The sequence below is a fragment of the Cyrtonyx montezumae genome, unplaced genomic scaffold, assembly GCF_038088225.1.
Source record: "Cyrtonyx montezumae isolate F1298 unplaced genomic scaffold, pur_monq_1.0 scaffold_3, whole genome shotgun sequence".
Classification (NCBI taxonomy): domain Eukaryota; kingdom Metazoa; phylum Chordata; class Aves; order Galliformes; family Odontophoridae; genus Cyrtonyx; species Cyrtonyx montezumae.
Window position 1 is genome coordinate 128,283,147 of NW_027072034.1, and position 22,810 is coordinate 128,305,956.

The following is a 22,810-nucleotide window of genomic DNA, read 5'->3' on the forward strand; positions in this document are numbered from 1 at the left end:
TACATACACTTCAACAAAACTGGAGATGGTGAAGATAAGAATTTGAAAGAAAAAGCTGAACTGAACTACAGCTAACCCACTCTGACCAGCGCTAAGAGTTAGAAGATTTGGTAAGAGTACATAATAAGTCATAAAACCTCATGGTGTTAAGAACAAAGAGGGAACAGAGCAAATGCTACTCAGGGAAGTACATCTTTGTACATGCTTGAAAGAAAATAGAAGGTAATTCCAGCTACAAGTTTCAGTAGGGCATCACCACCTTATTTCAGATTGTTTTGCTTTGGGAATAAGTACCGCAACAATCAGGTCAAAGACTGCATCCCCCTGGGAAGGTGGCACTGGGGTTCATTTGGCAGCATATACTGAAGGGGATAGGAGAAGAGTGAGAAAGATTCTCTGGAAATACCTAAAGGAACAGTTCCTTCCAGGGAACAGCTCTGAATTTCTATTGATCGTGCTTACTACATTGTAATGCTTCATGCTTACAAGATAATAAAATGCCAGTGCTAGTATCAATACCACTGTTATAATCCTTCAACTAACCCTGCTCTGCTGCCTTTTGTTTCTGCTACAGTTACCACCAAATGTGAAACACCTGCAGACATTTATTTTTTTTTTATCCTCTATCTTCTACATCTCTCTCTCAAGATGAAAACAGAAGGATTAGTACTTAAATAAGATGTTAAATCTAGGCACGTATCACAGAGAACTTACTCAAAATTCTCCATGTAATGTGTTCACAACTATACATACAGTGTTGTAAAAGCCGTGTTACACATTACAAGATTTTTCTGACGTGAGCCACAAAGGCTTTAAGCAAGCTCATTTTAACACACATCCCTGGTTCACTTTTGAGGCAAGCAGGAAAGCAAGAGTGGCATTCCAGCATCTTTAAATGTGTGTTTCACCAAGCTTCTCCAAGAGCAACTTCAAGCTATGAATCACAAAGAAGTCTGCCATGAACTTTTGAGTGTTACAGGAAAAATCATCAGGTTTATTGCCAACTTCTGTTCTTACAGAACATGCCATTTTGTCATCTTAAGAGGCAAACGCCTACTTCTCTAATGGTCTATTATCTTCACAATTCAAAGCTACATCTTCATATTCCGGTGGTAACTGGAACTTCAAAAACGCCTCAGGGAAGAAATCATCAAGCCATTAAAACTAAACATGCTTTGAAGAACACTTGGGGTCTGTTTTAGTGGGTGGAGAAAGATGTCGCTTTTAATATTTTTTTTTAATTAAATCAGCTGTGAGTTTTTAAGTTCAGAGAATCAGAAACTGCTTTGATGTTCCACTTCACACAATATCAACCTTATAGCACAGTATAAACAATCATGTTCCCACATCTTGAGATAAGCTTCCTATCATGTGAATGTGTAATTGAATCAACAGCAGCTGCCAACTTAGACAAACCCATCAATTCTACCTATGAAACAAAATAACTTTTGGTATTATTAACCATACCTAGCTATATTGCAATAAATATATTTCCATAACCAGGCAGATGCATGCCATAAGGATGCATCCCAGGATGGTCCCTGAAGCTGCTGAAGAGGACTGACTCTTTCCAGGGCATCCATTACAGGGAGAAAAATGAAGTTTACTCTAGAACTCAACTCAGCAGAGCTAACACAGCTCCACAGAGGCTTTCATCCCCACTGCTGCCTTTAGCACACCCAGCACCAGCAGCTGGAGAACAGCCCAAGCGATAGGAGCAAGACAAAACAGCAGCGTGCTGCCAAGAACCACTGAAAACCCAGTTCAGGAACACAGGTGAGCACGAAGCATCTGGCGACAAAGCACAGGATTAGCCTCCCAAGGGACCTCCTTGTGATTCCATGATCAAAGAGAAGTTAAACTGATTTGCATTTGCACCACCTGCTATGTTTTGCAAGAACTTGCTTGATGTTCTGACAGCTGGGCATTTCTGTATTGTTACTGTTTAACAGACACCTTCATTCTCATTCACAACTTGAGAAAGGTGTAAACCAGGCATTACTTTCCCTATGTTTTATAACAAGTGGGCTGTCATAATGTCGAGGCACTGACAAATGCCCTATGCTTTAATAAACAAAAGAGGAAACCCTGATGCTATGCACTCTCAAGCCACTTCACATTTGACATCCACTGACCTACCAAGTGTCATTGGTTTTTCTCTTCACCTGAATATCTGACGTTTAGTTAGGATAATGTTGTGCATGCTGTGATTAAGGCTTAAGGTGGAGGAACTATCTATTCCGTGTGCTAGCTAATTAGCACTCAGCCTAATCCACAATTTAAAGTCTCACCAAGCTAAGTACATCAGCTGTCTGCTTCATTTTATGGAAGAACAAGGACTCGGAACCAGAGTGACAAAAAACTTGAGACCCCACAGCCACATCCACCTCAAGAAGTCCCTCTGCACAAAGGCTTGAGCTAGCTTTAAGGGCACTCCCTGTTTTCTTTTTACTTCTTTGCTTACACAATCTACTACCTAGTTCTTTCAGGAAAAAAAAATGCAACTGCAGTATAGACTTTAAAATCTTGCAGAAAACATCTTCTGTAGTCCACTTTGATTAAAGCCTCATGGTTTTATATCAGTGGTATTTTTTATTCTTTCTAAAATGCTGTAAAATACCTTTCACACAAACCAGGGCCTGACAAAAGTTCAGAAGAGTGCATCACATGGTCAGCTGAACACTAATACCTTTTTTCAAGCTCTATGAAAACAAACTTGTTCCCATGAAGGCCAAATTGGACCCCAAAGCAATATTTTGCAGCTTAGATGGATGTGCTGAGAGATGGTATTTAGATATGTCAGCAATTCTGGTACTAACCACAGCAGTGCAAGCAAGCCCCAGATTAAAAGGAGAAGAGAAAGTAATGTGTATCCCGAAGAATAAAACAGTTGATCACACAGCCAGGACCCTGAAGAATGAAAGAAAATATCAGTGCATTATGTAGAGGAATATTTTTAAAATATGTATTGTCAGTTGTGGAGCCCTAAGAAATCAACTCAGGGAAGGCAACCGTTTCTTTATGTAATTAATTCAATGAGAATAGAAAAATGCAGTTGATGACCTACTTCAGAGGCATATCTCACCATGTCCCAAAGCTCAGACCACCATACGTACATAGATTAGACTCCTACCACTCTGGTGAATCAAAAAACAGCTGAAGCAATTCAGTGGTATTTTAAGAGTCACTTTCTCATGGAAATAACTAAATCATATTGGCTAATATAAAAAGGAGTTCCAGACTTTGAACTCTGTAATGGTGCAACTGTGTGGAAATACCTTTTCCAGCTACTTTAAGTCCATTCACTCAGGTCCTGAGATCCACTTAACAGGCTCTCTAGCAGCAGTTAAATAGTTTTCATTACAGAATGAGTTGATTAGCACTCCTGTCATCAGTCATCATCCCACACTTCATGTGGACACTGCCTAAGAAAAGTGATGCTTTGCAAAATCCAAACAAGCTGGGAATATCATGACACGATGAAATATTAAGTCCCCCTAAATAAAGCAGAGTACTTTTCTGTAGATGACATGGCAGTCTGACTACTGCTCATACCAGGCTGCCTGCACAAGTTATGTGTTCCCATGTGCATTTGGGATTCTTCTGATGCCAGTCTTTGTGGACGGGTACATGAGGTAGCAATTGCTCCGCGTGTCAACATTTGACTGAATGACCCATTTCTGTCCTCTGTGCACAAATGTAAACAGACATTTTTTATTCTTCTGTAGAAATGCTCTCCCCACTGCTTTCCAAAGGTAAGTACACAAGCAAAGTAGCAGAACAAGGGACTGACTGTCCTGTGCAGCCAGGGGACCGGCTCCTGCAGCTGGCTGTGGCACAGGCTGCTGAGCAGTTCAGGCACAGCCTAAGTTACCTGCCCCATGATCATTTTGGTACTATCAGCAACCTAACCAGAGCCACACATGAAAATAAATTTCATAAAGGGGAACATAAGACACCTTTCTACGCCTATACTACAGAATCTTTGCATGCATCAGTAATAACCTATTAAAAATCATAATACTGAATGCAAGCTACATCGGTCACCAAAAAAAAAAGCTGCACTGACTTAACGCTGACCTCAGTGGCACTGAACATTGACATTCTGCATTTCAGACACTTGGACAAACAACGCAGGTCAGTCCTCCCAGTACTCAACGTGCAATCACCATATCTTTAATCTTTTACGCAGTGCCAAAGAAAATGCCAGTTCCTGCAGACATAAGCACAGTGGGTCACACTGACATCCTGGTTACTAGAGCTTTCCCAGATTCTTTTCAAATGAGCCATGAAGATGTTCTGCAATTAAATTATTATCTCAGAATAAAAAACAAACAAAAAAACCTCTTAATAATCTTAGCTGATCTATCTAAGTGAACATGCTAAATCAAGCCACCTGTGGACCAAACAGGACGATCAGTATGTTTTGCTCCTGGTGAGCAGAATTATTCAGCAGAGAGCAAGCAAGAAAAATCACAGTCTAAATAAACCTTCTAAACTAAACTCTTCCATGTTGGCAGGCTAGCATGATCCAAGGCATAACTCTGCACAGGAAGTGACTGAGAGGAAGCTCTCTACAAGAAAGGTTACAATCCATCAACAGAAGTGTTAAGATACTTTTGCACTATTAACCAATACAACCTGTCCCAAAAGGGACAAACCAAATCACGACCTCCCTCTGCTTCAGTGGAAACAAAACAAAGTGTTTACTTAGCTATTAAACAAATACTATCTTCAGCCAGAGCAGAAACTTGATCCTCAGTTTTTGTTATTACTAATCTGGCTTTAAAAAGATCACATGGGTTGGATGCCACAGATATATAGCACAGGGACTGTACTGTGGGGAAATGTATGGCATAGTGACTGTACCTGATGCACCTGGGGATGAAGTACAAGACAGAAAACAAGAAATGCAATCCTAATTAGGGACAACAGGGATGACTATAAAAGATTACAGTCAATAAACTTACTTTGTAATTTGCCCCTAAACATGCAGCCAGTGATTTTCTACTCTACTATTGTATCTAACTTCTAAAACAGACAGACATCATTTTCCACAATTATCTCACAAAGAATCATCAGCGTTTCCCAGATGAAGAGTGAGACTAAGAAGCCAACAGCAGCACACGTTAAGTGCTCCCACATGAGTAGCACTGCCACCTGAGGCTGCCTCTACCAGGCCAAGGCACCACTGCTGCCCTTGCTATTACTTCCAACACAGCAAACACACCTCTGCATAAGGGAGCACAAATTCCTCTCCAGCACACACATAGATGAATAACTAGAAAATGACCTTAATTGCTACATAAATCACACGTGGCTACTTCACACAGCCAAATGTATGTCCACAAAGGAAGCACTCTCCTCAAAACTGTCTGCAGTATTTCATCAACCTTGCAAAAGAGCAAGTACACCAAAAAAACAGAAACCACCAAAAAACCAGAAGGGGCAGTTACTCATTCAGAATCAATTCGTACCTGCCTACAGGACTGCGTGCTTCACTACAGGCACCTAAACTAACACAAAACTATAACAGTACAGCAGCTAGGGAAGTGCTGTGCTGAAACTGGAATGGATGAAAGCACGCTGAGCTAGCTTCAGTCACACCAGGGTGTTCCCTTCAAGTCTGTGGGGTGCAACGGTTTTAAGACTTTCCTGAATGTTGGCCTCAAAACATATAGAGTTATCCCACTGTCTGCGAGCAGAAATATAAAACATACATTGCACGTGTGTGTGTTCTTTAAATCTTTAACAATATATAGTCCAGTAACCTCAGTTGGAAGGGACCCACATGGATCACTGAGTCCAACTCCAGTTTCGTGCAGCATCAACCAAAAACAAACCCTGTGTCTGAGGACATCATCCAAACACTCCTCGAACTCCAGTGCTCAGGGCCGTGCCCACTGCCCTGTGCAGCCCGTTCCATGCCCACTGCCCTCTGGTGCAGATGGTTTCCCTGACCCCCAGCCGCCCCTCCCCTGACACAGCTCCGTGCCGTTCCCTCGGGCCCTGTCGCTGTCACACAGAGCAGAGCTCAGCGCTGCCCCTCCGCTCCCTGGGAGAGCTGCAGCCGCCATCAGGGCTCCCCTCAGCTCCTCTGCTCTGTGCTGAGCGCACCAAAGAACCTCACCACTCCCCATACACTTGCTCTCCAGACCCTTCTCCATCTTTGTATCCCTGATTTAAAACCATTTATTAATTCCCTGATCTTTTTTTTTTTCCTCCAGTTTCCCTAGTAGTAACTGGGAGACCCACAGTGGCTGATTTGAAGGCTGCTTTTGATCTAAAGCATACAACTATGACAAGCTGCAATGAATACACTGAATAATAAATACTTCATGTATAGATAAATGCATCCATACACACAAACCACTGTTATCTGTCTGGGATGAAGAACCAGCATGAGCTGCGCAGCTGTAGCCTGATGGGCACAGGCTGCCTATCTGTAAAAGGAGAGTTTAACTACAGAGATCCATCACTCCAATTTATCCCTTCCTGACACTTACATTGCTTGGCTTCATTCACAAGGTTATTGCCACTGGCAAACGCTGCATTACAGATCTATTGCTCCATCTAAAATCCTCTGTTAATCGGTTTACTAAGAACTGTTAATCCAACACTGCCGCCACTGGCATTTCACACAAGGGACAAAATGCAGTATTGATTTTTTTACTTCATTTTTCTTCACATTTTTGCTCTTGCCATGGCTAAATATTAGTCAGCGAGAACCTCTTCCAAAATGGTATTCTGGTATTTTCTCATATTCTTGTCACAGGTCTGTAGTTGAAATAAGAAGTAAAGAAAACAAAATCCCAGATCCTCTCATTCCTTCCTTTCAAATAATTGTTGGTTGCTTTGTAAATCTACTTGCTGTATGCAGATGATCCTGAGCTCAGTTGCTCTGCAGCACATTTTCCGGCATTCACCAGGCTCCTTGACTTAAACAGAACTGCTTGCATCTTCCACATCTGTTCATACATCTAAACAAGCCTCAATCTAAACATTCTGACCCTTAAGGTACACAGGTCCCAGTGCTTTCTGACATCTGGCAGTTTTAAGCTGCAGAAGTTTTAAGCTGGCAGTTTTTATTCTGCCCTTCCACACTCAAACAAAGCCTCAGTTTTATCCCAAACTCAGTTACATTACTGGAGCTCAAATCTCAAAACATCTTTACAGAGCTATTGTGCTCCAGAGCTCGAGCAGGTGAACCAAAGGCTTATCATCCCAAAGCAAATTACAAAAACAAAAAACAAACAAACAAAAAAACCTAGCATTTATCTAGTGGTATTCAAATGAACATCAACAACTGAACCAACAGGACCCTGCTGGTGAACCAAAATCTTATGTTAACAGAAAAAAAACTGCCCAAGGTATGTCTCATACTGTATGAATATAACAGACTAAAGGAAAAAGTAGGAAAGAGTAGTACACCCAGTCTGAACACTACCTGCAGTGCTGCTGTACCCAGGACACTGAGATGGTTGAACTCATGAGATGTTTCAGTGATGTTAATTCCTCCTGAGACAGTACATCAACCCATCTCTACTAATTTCTGTGCATAAGTAGTTCCCCACTTCACACCTAAAAATGCTGTATGTTTTAGGTAAGCCCTCAAAACATAAATTAATGACTCTTAAGAGCCAACTGTGCTGATAAACCAATGTGCAGCAATCAGTGTTCCTTGGCACAAAGCACATAAATCCCCTCTCACCTCCAGAGGCTGTCAGATGTCGCTAAGTGGCTTGGGGCTCCACTGGGAACAGCCCTGCTCTGCTGAGCTCCTTAGGCACAAACACCCAGTCGGGTGCTCAGAGCGGAGCGGGGCAAAGCACAAGAGAGTGAAACAAGGACTGCTGGGTTACTCTGACACTGATGCGGCCTTAAAATAGGCACAGCCTCCATGCTGCAAGTTTCTTAAAGCCTTAACTTTCAAGTCTCTTAGCCACAGCAATATTTATCCCATAATATTCACTGACTGTCAAATGGATTAAAAAAAAAAGAATAAAGCGTTACTGGATATTTTTAGTTTTATTTTTTAAATAAACTTCATGACTACACGTCAAACACAAACCTAAACTCTTTGGCTCCACACGGAGCCTATAATTAGAAACCTCATTTGTTCTGGTCATCAGGAGAACAGTTTTCCCTGGGGAATGTTGTGGAAAGGAAACCCAGGAATAGGTGTAACAACCTGGAGTACTGTGTCCAGTTCTGGGTTCCCTGGTACTAAAAAGACAGGGATCTCTTGGAAAGAGTCCAGCAGAGGGCTACAAAGATGATAAAGGGCGTGGAACACCTCCCTTATGAGGAAAGGCTGAGAGACCTGGGGCTGTTCAGCCTTGAGAAAAGAAAGCTCAGAGAGGATCTGAGCCACGTCCATAAATATCTAAGGAGCAGGAGGCAAAGGGACGAGGCTGGACTCTTCTCAGTGGTGCGTGATAATAGGACGAGAGGAAATGGTCACGAACAGAAGCATAGGAAGTTCCGCATAAATGTGTGTAAGAACTTCCCAGTGCAGTGCCGGAGCAGTGGCACAGCTGCACAGAGAGGTGGTGGAGTCTCCTTCTCTGGAGACGTTCCAGACCCGCCTGGACGCCTACCTGTGCAACCTGGGCTAGGGAGCTGCTCTGGCAGGGGGTTGGACTCCGTGATCTCTGGAGGTCCCTTCCAACCCCTACAATCCTGTGAACCAGACAACATGGAACCTCTTAAAAATGGACATCGCTGGCACAAAACCTGGCTAACTACACTTGCGTAGTTACAGACAGCACTTCACCCCAAGAAACTCCTTTCTTCAAGAGCTTTTATATCTCTTCTTCTTACTGAAATGCCACAAGCCACTGTGCAAACTCATGCGGAACAGATACAGAAAAGGGTTTCTGCACCCAGAAATCTGTCTAATTTTTCACATGGATGCCAGATCGTCCAGTTAAAAACAAAAATGCAAATCTTCTGCACTGATGGCGGAGCAAGGCAGTCACCTTGCTGGGATGAGACTTTCACCCACTGCCTTCTGCCTCTCCTCTGCACAACCCCTCTGCTCTTTCACATCCGGCTTCCATTTCCAGCTTTTTTTTATATTAACTTCCTCTCCCACCCTCATTACCACACCTGCAAATCCTGCTGAAACACAGAGGGGAGGGAGGCAGCGACAGCAGAGGGGCTCAGCCTTTTGGCGTGCTGCCCTGCCACGAGAAGTGGGGCTCCTGACACAGCGACGGGGTCAGGATGCCCAGGAGGTGCAAAAGCTGTGAGGCCAAGAGCAGTAATGGGAAGAGAGGCAGAAATTGGACCTCAAATGTGGAAGGACTGAGCAGAGCACGAGGCAGCTGGCACGGACTGAGGAGCAGCGGGAAGTTGTGCACTTCTGGAATCCACAACAAGAAGCAACTTTTGCACTTTTCTTGCTAATATTTCTAGAAAGCCCTGTGTGAGAGACTAAAAAACAGCATAAACAACAAAGGTTCTTGTTTTCTTACAGAGAATAGCAGCATTCAAAGGTCAAACTGTGTACCTCTGTATTTTACACTGCACTTCCAGCAGAATTCAGCCATTCCGTGTGCACACCACTCAGGGTTTGGATGCTGAACACAAGATTCACCCTTTCCTAACAACCAGAAGTCCACAACCTGCACGGCACTGCCTGTTTCTGGAGCAGCATTTCCTCAGGAGCAGCCTCGTGTGTAAGGGCAGAGGAATATCTCACCAGGGTTCCCTGGGTACCTGCAGCCACTCAGTGGGAGGCACGGCTGAGAAATAACCCATGGCAGCACTCAAAAGCCACCATCCCCCCAAGCTGTGCAAGGAGGAAAACTATCACAAGGATTTACATCAACATTGCTAGGAGTGGGAGAGTGAGTGGAAGCAGCCTGTAGAAGTGCAGGAGCGCATGCAGGAAGATGCACTTCCCTTGGACATATGGCCAGGCATGCAGGAGCAGGCAGGACTCTTTTCACCATTCCTGAAAAGATGGGGGTGGGTGGGAGGAAAGAGGGAGAAAAAAGGGGTCAGCTTTCAAAAGTTTGCAAAACATCTCCTTTTGGTATTTTCTCTGGAGGGAGTGGATGATTTCCAAAGGCTCAATCATCCAGAAGCACGGGTCTGATCTTGCTGAAGCCCATGCCCATGGGTAGCTTCACCTCACATGAGCAGTCACACTGGCACGACAAAAATATTTACAGTTCCTCCTTTTTCATTTAGTAAATGAGTCACTGCAAGCACAAAACAGGGCCACGCTCAGTTTAATCCACTCGAAAAAAGTCTCTTGTATGTGGGTGACAAAGGCATAGCACTCAAGTTCGAGATCTTTCAGCTTCAAGTCTGCATCTTTAATTGAATGAAGCTCCAAATGTGGGATTGCTAACTTTCATTTCTCCTGCAAAAAGAGATGTGGGGAAGCGAGAGAGGGTTGGTAGCACAACACACTGCCTATACAGCAAAATTCGGCAAGACTGGAAAACAAACTGAACACCTCAGCTCCAAAGCCCCCTACTGCCTACAACACTCCATCGTGATTTTACTGCTTTGGGTTTTTAATAGTAGAGAGAGAGGAAGAAACAAATCTTTCAACATTCTGCAGATCTGGCAAAGCCCAAAGGCACTATTACAGGACTCTTACATCAGAATTGGTATCAATCCACTTATCCCATCTCAGCTGTAGAAACTGAGGTACGTAAGGCCATTCCACTTCATTAAACGGAAAACAAAATTCAAATTCAGAGCTACTTCATTTCCCTTTTTCCTTCTTTTCTTTGGAAATCTATGTAAAACAAGTCCAAGAGCTACCACTGTGTACCTCTGCAGGCACAGCACACTGTGAACTCCAAGTTGTAACCGATTTTTTCACTGTGAGAAAGGGGAAAAGAAGGAGTTAAGACAGAAGGATAGAAGCAACTGCCACCACTTTGTCTCCAGCAAGAATAAAAAAATGCCTTGTAAAACTTAGCATCTGTACAGTTGAGAAAGACAGAAACAATAACTAATAGCTCCCCTCTTTGCTCAAGGGGACATAGTATGCATTTTTTGACTAAACCTCAAATACAAACCAAAAGTAACATCCTCATACATACAAAGAGTCTTATTATGATTGTTATTGCTGGAAGGGGAAACTCACTCTTACTGGCCACTGGCCATGACTGTTGAAATCTACATTCAGTATTGTTTGGGGATTTTTTTCTTTCCTCTCTAACTCATTAGGCACAGTGCAACTGGCCATAAGTTTATGACTAGAAACATTTAGCTGAGTGTTTCTGACGCTGCAGAGTCAGCAGTACAGTTTTCTTACAGGCTACCCAATATGTCCTTAAACACATACCCTGCAGCATCTCATCACAGTAGTCTTCTGGAAAGCACTACCAGACCAGAATATCAAACTTTTCTGTTTTTTTTTTTTCCTTCACCCCTTGACTGAGAACATTAACATCACGCACTGTGATTTACATGTTTGCACAATCCACCACTTACTTAACGAGTACTTGCTAAGACAACTCACGCAGCAGTATTACAAAGCAAAGAAACAAGTATGTTTTTAGGACCTGAATCAAGACCTGGGGCTCTCACATCCCATTATACAGCAACCACCCACAGTCTGGCAGGAGCAAGGTATCTGTTCACACAGTGCTGCGACACCGCAGGCTTCTTTTGCAAGGAGGGAGACCTTAACGCAGCCCTTTCACTCCTTACAGGGGGGGGTTAAGAAAGACATTAACTTTTTACAAGGGTACGTAGCAATAGGGCTAGGGGTAATGGCTTTAAAATGAAAGAGTTGGCCTAGATGTGACAAAAAAATTCTCCACTCAGAGGGCAGTGAGGCTCTGGCACAGGCTGCCCAGGGGAACAGTGGATGCCCCATCCCTAGAGGTGTTCTAGGCCAGGTTGGGTGCGGGTTTGAGTACCGTGGTAAAATGGCAGGGGGTTGGAACAGGGTGGGATTTAAGGTCCCTTCCAACCCAAGCTATTCTCTGCTCTGTATGGGTCAGGTGGTGGCCAACTCTAGCCAAGCAGGTCAGTAGACCAAGTTCAAGGATGCTCAGCAAGACCTGCCAGCTTTTGGAGTCACTGTGATTCACAGGAAGCTGGAACTCAAGATGGATGAGAAAGAGATGACCTCTCAGGAAGGGAACCACGAGAAGCACCCTGGGGAGGCAGCAATGACATGGTGAAATGCTGGGCCCAGGATCTGCACAAGGCACCCAGGCTCAGGTGTAGGCAGAGGGTGCGCCCAGGCTCCCTGCCAAACTCTGGGAAGGAAACCAAAGCTCGAGAAAACTCCGTGCACTTCCTCAAACAGGAGCAGGAGTTTCCTGAGGGGTGGTTACGGGGCTTAAATTTTAAGACAGTCACAAACGGGGAATAAGTTGTAGAACCTCGGAGAAACAGAAACCCACGGTTGGCTTCTGCAACACAACATAACCTAGGGGAAGGGCTGTGGGCAACCGTGACTCTCAATAAGCCCCGCAGGTTGATCAGAGGGCACCAGGCTCAGTCAAGTTCCTAGCAGAGACTACACGCAGCGGGGAAAACACAGCAGGAATCATACAAACACTGATCAAACAGAGGCCCAAGCAAGTGGTGGGAGCAAGGGAAGGGGAGCCAGCATATGGAAAAGTGACTCATCAGCTTCCAAGGATATAAGCCGTCCCTAAAAGAAACGCTGTGCTTCGGAAAAGGCAAAGGAGAGAGGGGCTGGGCTGCTTCTGAAGCATAGCAGTGCCCCACTGCTGCGCTGACACGAACCTGAGCGTTCTGCTCTCCCGAAGGGAGTTTTGCTTTGGCTGCCCGAGTGCCCCAGCGCTTCTTGCCTTGCGCTGCCCGTAGACCCTTAGGGGTGGACAGCGCTGACTACCAAGGGCTCGGCTTTTTCTCGTTTCTAATCAGCTCTTCACTTCAAAGTCCTCTTACAGCCGATCTCCGCCGAGCACTTCAACCACTCCACGGCGCCCGGGCGGCAGCCAGGCTGCCGGCTCCTCGGTACCGGGAACACGCGCCGTTTAACCCATCCCCATCCCGCACGCTCGCTCAGCCCTTCAGCGGGGATTTCAGGGCCCGGACCCCAGAGCCGGCGGGGGAGCGCTGAGAGTACGGGGCCGAGGGACCCTGTCCGAGAGGCGGCGGACACGTGGAGCGGGCCCCGAGCCGGCTCCGGGCACTTACTTGCGGGGCGGAGCGGGTCTTGCCCGGCGGCCTCCTGAAGAAGGAGGTGCGGGCGGTGAAGAAGTACTCCTCGGAGTCCTCCTCCTCCAGGCTGCTGTAGCCGCTGCTCATGCTGCTGCTCCAGGTCATCGGCGGCTCCTAGTGCCGCCGCTGCTGCTGCGGGAGGGGCCCGGCGCCGGAGAGCGCCGTCCCGGCCGCCGCATGGGGCCCCGCCGCGGCCGCTCCTCTCCCAGCGCCGCCGGGCCCGGGGCGCGGGGGGAGGAGGAGGAGGAGGAGGAGCCGCTCCCTGGCTCCCGCCCTCCCTTCCTGCCGCACAAGTTTCCGCGGGGCAGAGCCGCCCCGACCCCTCCTTGCTTCCCCGCCCGGCCCCGAGGATCTCCGCGGCCGGCTGCCGGGGCGGGCTGCGAGCCCGCGGCCGGAGATGAAAGGTCGGGCGCGGGTCCCGGGTCTTCCCGGAGCTCCAGACGGGTGCTGCCCGACCCTGGGCCGCTCAGCGAGGTGGGGCGTTAAAAAGTAACCACCGGCGGCACGGTTGTGAATCCTTCTCGGTTTGTCCTAGGAGGATTTGAGTGGGCCCGCGGAGATAAGCGCGAGGAATCCATCGCCCCGGGCCGCTGCGGGAGCGGGCATGGCGGGGCATCGACACCGACAAACCGCGGCTGGAAAGGGCGCTTAGAACGCAGCGCTTCCGGACGAAGCAGGGCGTAAATCACGCTCAGCCACCGACTGGGGAAGTGGCGGACAGTGCCACTCGTTCCCCCGCTTCGCGTTTTCTCATCTCTTCCATTTCTGGAGCTGGTCACTGTCAGGGTTGCCATCGGCTGATACCTCCTTTCCCTGCTCTCTGTCCCCTTCACAAACTGGTCAGAAACTTGTTAGGAAGGAGTGGGGAGGCACTGGCACATGTGGCCCAGGGAGGTGGTCGAGTCACTGTCCCTGGAGGTGTAGATGTGGCAGTGAGGGACATGTTAGTGGGTGTGGAGGGGATGGGCTGGTGGTTGCACTGCATGATCGTAGCTGTCTTTTCCAAACTTAATGATTCTGTGATTTCTCACCAGCTCATCCTGTGCCCACACTCCAATGGGGATGGAGTCAACTTGGTACTCTTCCTGCTCTCCCATGCCGTGCTTATCAATGAAGACACCCCCTTGCCTGACAAGAAACTCTGGCTGAGCACTGACAGCAGTCAGTCCGGAGGTGCTATCTCCTCACTTTCCTTTCAGCTTGGCTTTCCCCAGGTCCTTGTAAAAATCTGGCATCTGCCATGTTAGAAGGCAGTGTAACTTTTGAAAACAACTGATAGAGTTTAACAGGGTAGATGTGAATGCGCTAGTTCCAACCTACTTGTTGGAAGTGGAAAGCTCCCTAGTATTCAAGATAGTTTTAAGTCAAATGCCAAGTTACTTAAATGCAACTAAAAGGTATTAAAATGCTTGCTTTAGGCAAATGAGCTTGCTAAGACCAGAGCCATGCTGAAAAGAAGTCCCCCTGGAGATGTGCTGGACTGTCTAAACCCAGCTTGCAGAGCTTTGGGGTGTAATGCCCCTAGCCATGATCGTGATCAAGGTAAAGGTTTTTAGTGAGTTGAGTGCACCACAAAATGGGATTTCCGTTTTCCTGCTACAGAGGTGTGTTCTGAATGTCACCCACTGGCACGCTTGCCCGGCTCTCAGCGACAAAAGGCATTGTGTACACAGCCTGTTTGCTTAGCTGCAGCCTCAAGACCAATCACGTGTGGGTGGACCTGCTCACAGAGAGGGCCATGAAGGCAATCAGCTGCCACGAGGGAGCTTCTGCCCATCTGTGCAGGATCTGTTGCAAGCCCTGGCTCCAGTTTATGACAGCAAGGCATGACGTTCACCTGTCTGTGAAGCATCATTTCTGTTGATGACAATGAAAGATTTCCGATGTAGTTTTCTCCTTCTGCAAGAAAAAACGATGAGGAAAGTACATCTAAGTTCTTTGTAATGTATGTTCCAACAAGAACTCATTCTTCAAGCAGAGCTCAGTTTTTAAGTCTCTTAATTTTGACAGTGTTTCTTGTTTTTCTTCAGATGTGGCACAGACAAAGATTTCACATGAAGGTATAAGCAGATGAGATACCTTTTAATTTTTACTTACATGGTGCTTGCAATAATATATGCAAATCCTATTTTGTATTTTCCAAGGCTGGTGTTTAAAAATTAACTGGTTTCCCTATCTTAATATACAGATATATTTTTAAAAATGAATTTTAAACTCATCCCAGTGATATCAGCTTGTAGATCACTCATTTCAGTATAGTGCATTCTCAACAGAAAAGACTCAGTGTATGTAACCTTACAGATTGCATTACATTAACTGTGCTTTATGAAGATCAGATAAAATCTGCTCATTTATTAGGCGTACGTTTTATTTACAGCAGCACCAGCAAGCACAGATTTTCTTTCCGAAACACCGCAATCAATGTGTTGTCATTTGAGATATCACTGTCTGACTGACTCTAAACACCACCTATATCATGATAATCAACTTCACATATCTGCTGAGACTTCCAGAACCTTTAAAAGAAGTAAGTCCTCTTCAGACATCTCTTCTCCATGACTGCTGTCCTGCATTGCACCATGAACCAGGCAGATGTTAAGCATCAAGGCTTTCTAGCTGGAACAGGAAGGGGCTCTGTGTTCCAAAGGGCACTGTAATGCATTGATGCATGGACTACACTTCCTACATGGATTTTACTGTTCTCAGGCAAACTCTGCCCAAGTGTTTAAGGTTTCTCCCCAGATGAGTACTTTTCCACCTTATGAAATGAATTTATGGATATTACTTAGGTATGATTCATCCAACACCCTTTGTTCATTAGGTGCTGCACTACAACCCCCGGACTACCACCAGCCTTGGATTATTTTCAGTCACCTCTGACAGTCCTCTTAAGTAGTCAGCCAACAAAATAACACTGTGTGATGTAAACGGAGCAATACCTCAAGATAAATCTAGTAATAAAGTTTCTGAAAGCATACTTGTACTTAAGGAGCATTAGTGAAGCGCTGGTAAAAACAATGAAGTTAAAAGCCAAGAAATATGGCACAGGAGAGAGATTTAAAACATAGACAAGCATCATGAGGCTTGCAGTCGCTCATTCCAAGAATTAGTTCAATGAGAAATGAAGCTGGAAGTAGCTACCATGTGATCACACAGGCAACTGGCAAGAAAATGAAGATGCTTCTTTTTTTAATGAACAACGAAGTAGCAAGCAGTGCCACAGATGCATCTACGAAGAAAACAAGAACCTTTTTTTTTTGAATTTATTTAAAAAAGTTTGATGACACGGATAGAATTCCACAATGTTTTTAAATTACAGCCCATTCGAGCCTCCAGAACGTGGTGGCTCAAGTAAGTCAAGCAAAAATAGTAATGGGCACTCTGGGTCCCAGAACAAGTTTCATGAGTGAGATATTAATACAGAGCAATCACAGAGAAGGTTAACTCGTGTGATACAGAGATATTTGTTGCTTAAGGGGAACAGCTATTTAAAACCACTATTACATTCAAAGATAAAATTCATCTGTAAGTTACTTTGTGGTTTTGAAGAGTCAGTTTAGAGAAAAGAAACATCAGGGATATCTTCCAGAAAAGTGGAAATTAAAGCTAAGATTCCTGAATGGCGAAGCAGGTATCGATAATTGTATTAGTTTGGTAAGGATTAGGACTCACAGTCACCACAACTGAAATAACCCTTAGAAAGAGATACTGAATTTCACAAAGGTGGACTGCATCCCGAGGCCTGACAGTTTCGTTTGTCTATTTGCATTAAAAATTACTCTGTTGGAGAGATCACAATTCCAGATGAAAATATGATTGACGGGCACTACAGGGGGCATTTCAGTACATCCAACCCCTGCTCTGAGAAAGAACCAAGGTCTGTGCAGCATCCCTGCAGGCCTTTAGCCAGCCCATTCTTAAAGCAGGTAGTGCAACAACTCACTTGCAGCTCATCCGTTCCAGAGCTTTTTAGCTACTACCGGAGTTAGAAAGATTCTCTTAACATCTCACTTAAAACCTTAACAAAATTGAGAGAGAGAGCAGTCCATTGCTGTCCTTCTAGCAACCCTCTGGGTTTTTGAGGTCTCGTCATTCCCCCTTCTCCTCTTCCCCAGACTAAACAACAGGACAACAGATAAAACATGCTACAGCGTTTACATTAACTCCATCAGTGATCGCATGGTGTTTACATGTTTCTAAAACATCCCCTCAGCCCTCTGACATATAAACTTGGAGAGTTCAACAAAATAGGAAATTCAGCAAACATTCACTCCACCACCATGGCTGCATGGCTGCCCGTGCCCAAGATGCACCATTCTGTACACAAGCTTTGGGCTTCTGTCTGGGTTTTGGCTAGACCATTTCAAAAAGCACTGAGTCAAAGAATTGGGAAAGCTAAAAGCAAGATAGGGATTGGGCTTGGAGAGTCCCGTAACATTTTTGACCGCTTTTCTCTTAAAATACCAACAGTAGTGTGGAGACCTCAAGAGCGACTTACATGGTTTTCCTTGGCCAGAAGGATAATAGGGAATTAAGAGTATGCCAGAATTTGAAACGTTTTCAGAATCTATTAGCCTGTAAAGTACTAACGTGTGACCTCAGTGTCAGCCAGAACGCTGACGGCTTGGCAGGTCTCACAGCCGGGCTGGGCGCAGCCGCAGTGCCAGGCAGGAGTCTGCAGACCCTCCTTTCCTGCTTTCACACACGTTTTGCAAGAATTCCAGTAATGACCCTAGCAGTATTTATAATGACAATCACCATGAAGTTGCAAGATGCCTCTTGCCTCTGGCAGCTGCAGGGACCCTTCTAGTTGCTCTGAAGCCCCGAGGTTCTCTCTCCCCCTCATTTTCTGCTTTCACATGTCTTGGCAAGTGCTGGCTCTGATCCTGTAAAGCCTCGACCATACACATAACTCTACCCATGATCAGTCCCTGTGGGACATACTAAAGCTTCAAATATACATAGAACTGAAATCAGAAAAGAGTTCCTAGCTACCAACACTTTGGATTTGGCTTATTTGTAACATTATTACAGCAGAAGATAATTATTCCATGATGCTCATTATGCAAATCATGATTTGTGTAGCAAAAACGATACAAGTTGCAGAGGAAGAAAAACAGTCTGTAACTCAATATCCCTTTAAAATCAATATAATTAGTTCAGAAATCATGTGTTTTCAGTTTTTCTACATTCCAGCTGAGAACAGTGGTAATTTCAAGTGATCAAAGCAGAGCAATAAAGTTGAAATAAAACTGACACAGAACATCCACTCAGGCCCGTAGTTGCCATAGACCAGTAAACTTTCTGTTTACTCATTTCTCCCATTTGTCTTGAATTAATAGCTCAGGTCTGCTTAGTGCCACTGGCAGCACTGACAATTACGCTTTGATTCATACTTGGTGACTTGCTAATTCAAACAAGGGCACTCCAGCCACACAGGCTCATGAGTGCAGGCTGAAAACAAGCAAGTTCTGCAGCCTCCCGGCCCTGCCTCGTGAAGAAATGGGACGGGGCCATGTACTTGCTGTGACAGATACAGCTTGAGGTGGTGATACCTGGACTCCTTTCCCAGCTCTGAAAATTCATAATTCCACCGGACTCGGAAGTCCCCTTAGTGCAACTATTTCACCTGAAGTCTTCAAAATGAAAAGGGTACCTGGAAACTAAAGGTGGCCCATGGAATCTCTTCCTTGGTCCTGTGTTTGCACGCTCACAGTCACACACTAGATCCTGGTCCTAGTTAGAGTTCCTTGAATATTCCTTGGGAATATTCTGGGAAACTTTCATCTCAAAAAGACTGAATGTCATTGAATCAGCAGAGTGGGATGGCATGGAGATGTCCAGTATAATACTAGGAGCACAGCCCTCACCAACGGGGTGGAATTCTGCTGTTTGAGGGCACTGCTGTGGGGTTTGACCTCACCACATGCCAGGAGCATCAAGCTTCACACAGCTCACCCTTGTCCCAGATCCACCAGCACCAATGGAAAGGCTCACAATGCCTTTGAGTGGGTTTGGATGGAGCTCATAATACAATTTTTGGCTGTGCTTGTGTGCCCTTTTCTTCCAGGGTACTCATATCCCTATTAGGCAGCAGTCCTCTCTGGAACAGACACATTTGCTAGCAATTTTCCTTTCTTCCTCTTTGCTGACTACAAAATGCATGCTTGTATGGGCGCTTTCTTGTCACAGATGCAAAAAGGTAGATTTTACACCACAGATGATGAAAATGTATTTCATATGTCCATCATATGTTTACCCAGAGGGTTTCAAAGAGCTGTGCAAATGTAAGGGAGTGACTCTCCGTACTCTTCCCTTCCCTTCCCTTCCCTTCCCTTCCCTTCCCTTCCCTTCCCTTCCCTTCCCTTCCCTTCCCTTCCCTTCCCTTCCCTTCCCTTCCCTTCCCTTCCCTTCCCTTCCCTTCCCTTTCCAAGGCCGTATTTCAATGGCACAGACAGACAAGGAGATGTGCCAGTGCCAGTGAGAGCTCAGAGCTGAGAGCCATGTTCCTGCATCGGGCAATCTGTTCCCTGCAGCAGGGGCCATTAGCCAACCCCAGCAGGGTCAGGTCAGAAGTCTGGCAGCATTAGATGTATCAATACTCCCCCTTCAATAAAGAGGTGAAGATTTCAGCCTCGCTGGCAGAGTCCCACTGATGTGAGCAGGCAGACACAAGTATAAGTAAAGGTTGGCACTTGGAGAGTGCTGTCAAATAATTCCCTGTAAGCACCCCTCCTTGTCAGGGTAAGCAGTAGAGCTGCTGTATGAGAAAATACAATCCCGAGGAAACATTCTGTAATAAAGCGTACAGAAAACAGACATTTCCCAATTTAAAATTTTCTTCCTAATTGCTAACAGTATGTGAAAATACTTGGGGCAGTTAAATTAACTAGGACCTTCTGTTTTAAGTATAGAAACCACAACTGTGGAAGCTCAGCATGCTTGTGAATACCACGAAAATGTGAGCCCTAATGCACTGTAGCTGCAATCTGATTCCAAGCATCTGTCCTCTAATGGGTAAATCCGTGGGGGAAGGGGCCTTCTGATCAGGGAATCAAGTCCACATTCTCATTTCCTAGACAAAGAAGAAGTTGTCCTGTCATCCTCTAAGAGATGTCATCTTGTTCATTTAGTACCAAGTTTGATTGCAACAGAAACTGCCCCTCCAAGTTGAGGACTTCCTAGGAGAAAAGCTGCTAAGGCAAAGTAATTCATGGCTTTTTTTCCCCTTTACTTCCGCAATGGTGCACATGATTAACATTGTTCACATTTCCAGTTGGATGTGACTATCTTTGAAAAATTTAGTTAAATCTTGCCTTTCACTTTTGGTCCATCTCCCATTCAGCAGCCTACGAGCTTCCCAGTTCTCACCATTGCTGTCACGCTCTGACTCCCCCAGTGCAGAAGACAGGAGGGCAGGGGCACAAAGTAGGAAACAAACACACAAAGGTAGCATTTTGAAATAAGAATCATGTTTTTCTACCCAGAATATCTGACATTTGTGGAACAGAGGGTCAGATGGATTTCTGGGTGCAAAACAAGCACATACCCAGAAGAGATGGGATGAATGTTTCTAATTCTGGAGGAGAGTTTAGAGAAAAAATATACTGGAAAATGTTTAAAAGAAACTTGAGGGAGAAGTACAGTCGATGAAAGGGCAGCTAAAGAAAGCATATGCATCAGGGCTGAGAACACGCTGGAGAGCTAGAAAACAGAAAAGGAAAAAAGGAAAATACAGTGCTTCATTTTTTTCTTTCAAAACCATGGAATGATGTACTCAGCATGAATCCATAACTCATCTGATGCAAAGTCAGCCTCCTGCCTTCATTCATGGTGGGAAGGAAGGGGATGGAGGAAGTGGGTGTCCTTCACCCCGAGAAGCCCACCCCATGCACTGGGGAGAGGCTTCGTGCAGCTCCTGCTCTCCTCTCCCCACATGTCATGAGAAGCAGCAGCAGTACTTTTGGGGAGGAAAAAAAAAGAAGAAGAGAAAAAAAGATGACCAGAACAAAGAAGCTGCATTTGCAGGAGCAGCTTCCCAGCCCAAGGGAAAAAAGCTCTTTATGCTTTCTCCTGCTGCTGCATCTGGTCGGGCTGTGGGTGAAGAGGTCAGGGCCTGGGCCCTGCACTCATGTGGAATACGTGGGGTTGCTTGCTGTTATCTTTTCCATAAACAGAAAACAGTGATGCTGTAAAGAAAAAAACAACACTTAGGGGACATGTGTTGGCCCCAAAGACAAGCGTTCCTCAGCTAGGCAATGCCTCCTTCATGTCTGTCCACAACCCCACAGCCCTGTGTGCAGGACCTGGCCCAGACCCTCACTGCTCCCCTGGTCTCCAGCACTGTTCAGACACAGGTCAGTACCAAGGTCACAAAGGAAACCATAAATCTGGCATTTGATACACGTGTGTCTGGTTGTTGATAGATAGCCTTTTATAGATAATATGCATAAGACAACATAGAATTTATAGGAGCTGAACCTACACTATCAAATAATTCATCTTCCCCACTCTGTCCCAGGGTCAGGTGCTCTGACAGTCTGTTTTACACCTCACTTCACTGCTGGGCCCTCTTTTACAGTGAATCCACGCATCCCCTTCCAAACAAACCAGATGTGCTCAGGGGTCATCAGCCCCAGAAACCACTCTGAGGTGGCAGTGGGACACCTCTCCCAGGAGCACTGCCCACAGCCTGCCCTCTGTGGTAGGCATCACATCTGGTGTCTGCAGGGAGACAGCCTGTCCGCGGGGGGGACAGTGCTGAGAAACAGGGAGCAGAGCTGCTCTGCTCCTCCTGCTTGGAGGCCAGGTTCACTGCCTGCAACGGAGGTCTGGCACAGTAACAGCTGGCTCAGAGGCTCTGCTGCAGCTACTGGTTACTTAGCTGTAAAAGCAAACTAGTTAATTAATTAAATGCTACGGTCATTGCGAATGCTTACATTGTTAAACTTGCTTTCCAAAGTCGGAAAAGAAGCACATTTTTCTTCCAAAATATATTTCCTATTCATGATTTGCGGATAAACTATTCTCCACTGTGATTTGAAAAGGGAGGCTTCCCAACTTCTATGCTGTTATCATTTGGATGGAGAGAAATGGAGGAAGAACTTGCAAAAAGAAGATTTACACTGCAGTGCTTTCAGTGTTGCCAGCTGCGGGCTGTGACAAATTCTGGAGCAATCCTACAGAGACAGCAGCTGGTATTTTCTCACTACAGCGAAGTCCAAACTTGGAGGTCATGGCCATAGATTGATTTTTAAGGATGTAGAGAGTTGTAAGCTCTGAGCTCCTGGAGACCAATATAAAATCTCAGTGGTAAAGGAGACCAAGTCAGAAGCAGATCTGTAATTGTTATCCCATCCTTTCTCTTCAAGCACGGTCAGGGTTTGAGGCGCAGAAGCGTTACAGACACACCACTGTCAGAAAAGAGGAGGCTCCAGGTGAGATGTGTGAACCAGGGCTTTGCTGGGGAGCCCGTCAGAGCTCTGCACCACCTCTGCACAGTGGCCCCTATCTTACAGAAGCCCCTACCAAGTCCCAGAATCTCAAAATCATAGGGGTTGGAAGGGACCTCTGGGGATCATCGAGTCCGATCCCCTGCCTAATCTTCAAGGCAGAGCTGGGGGAGGAGGTGCAG

At 45.6% G+C, this 22,810-nt stretch overlaps 1 protein-coding gene across 2 annotated transcripts in view; it reads right to left on the minus strand.

Annotated features, from left to right (window-relative positions):
• Positions 1–22,810, minus strand: part of RASSF3 (Ras association domain family member 3) — an 88,132-nt gene that overhangs the window by 36,474 nt on the left and 28,848 nt on the right. Inside the window, exon 1 of one of the 2 annotated variants that reach the window (XM_065743368.1) lies at positions 13,153–13,394. The exons of the other annotated variant lie outside the window; for it this stretch is intronic. Within the exon in view, the coding sequence (XP_065599440.1) occupies positions 13,153–13,281 (129 nt within the window). The 5' untranslated portion in view covers positions 13,282–13,394. Of the gene's footprint in view, positions 1–13,152; positions 13,395–22,810 lie in introns of those variants that run through there. 2 annotated transcript variants of the gene reach the window in all.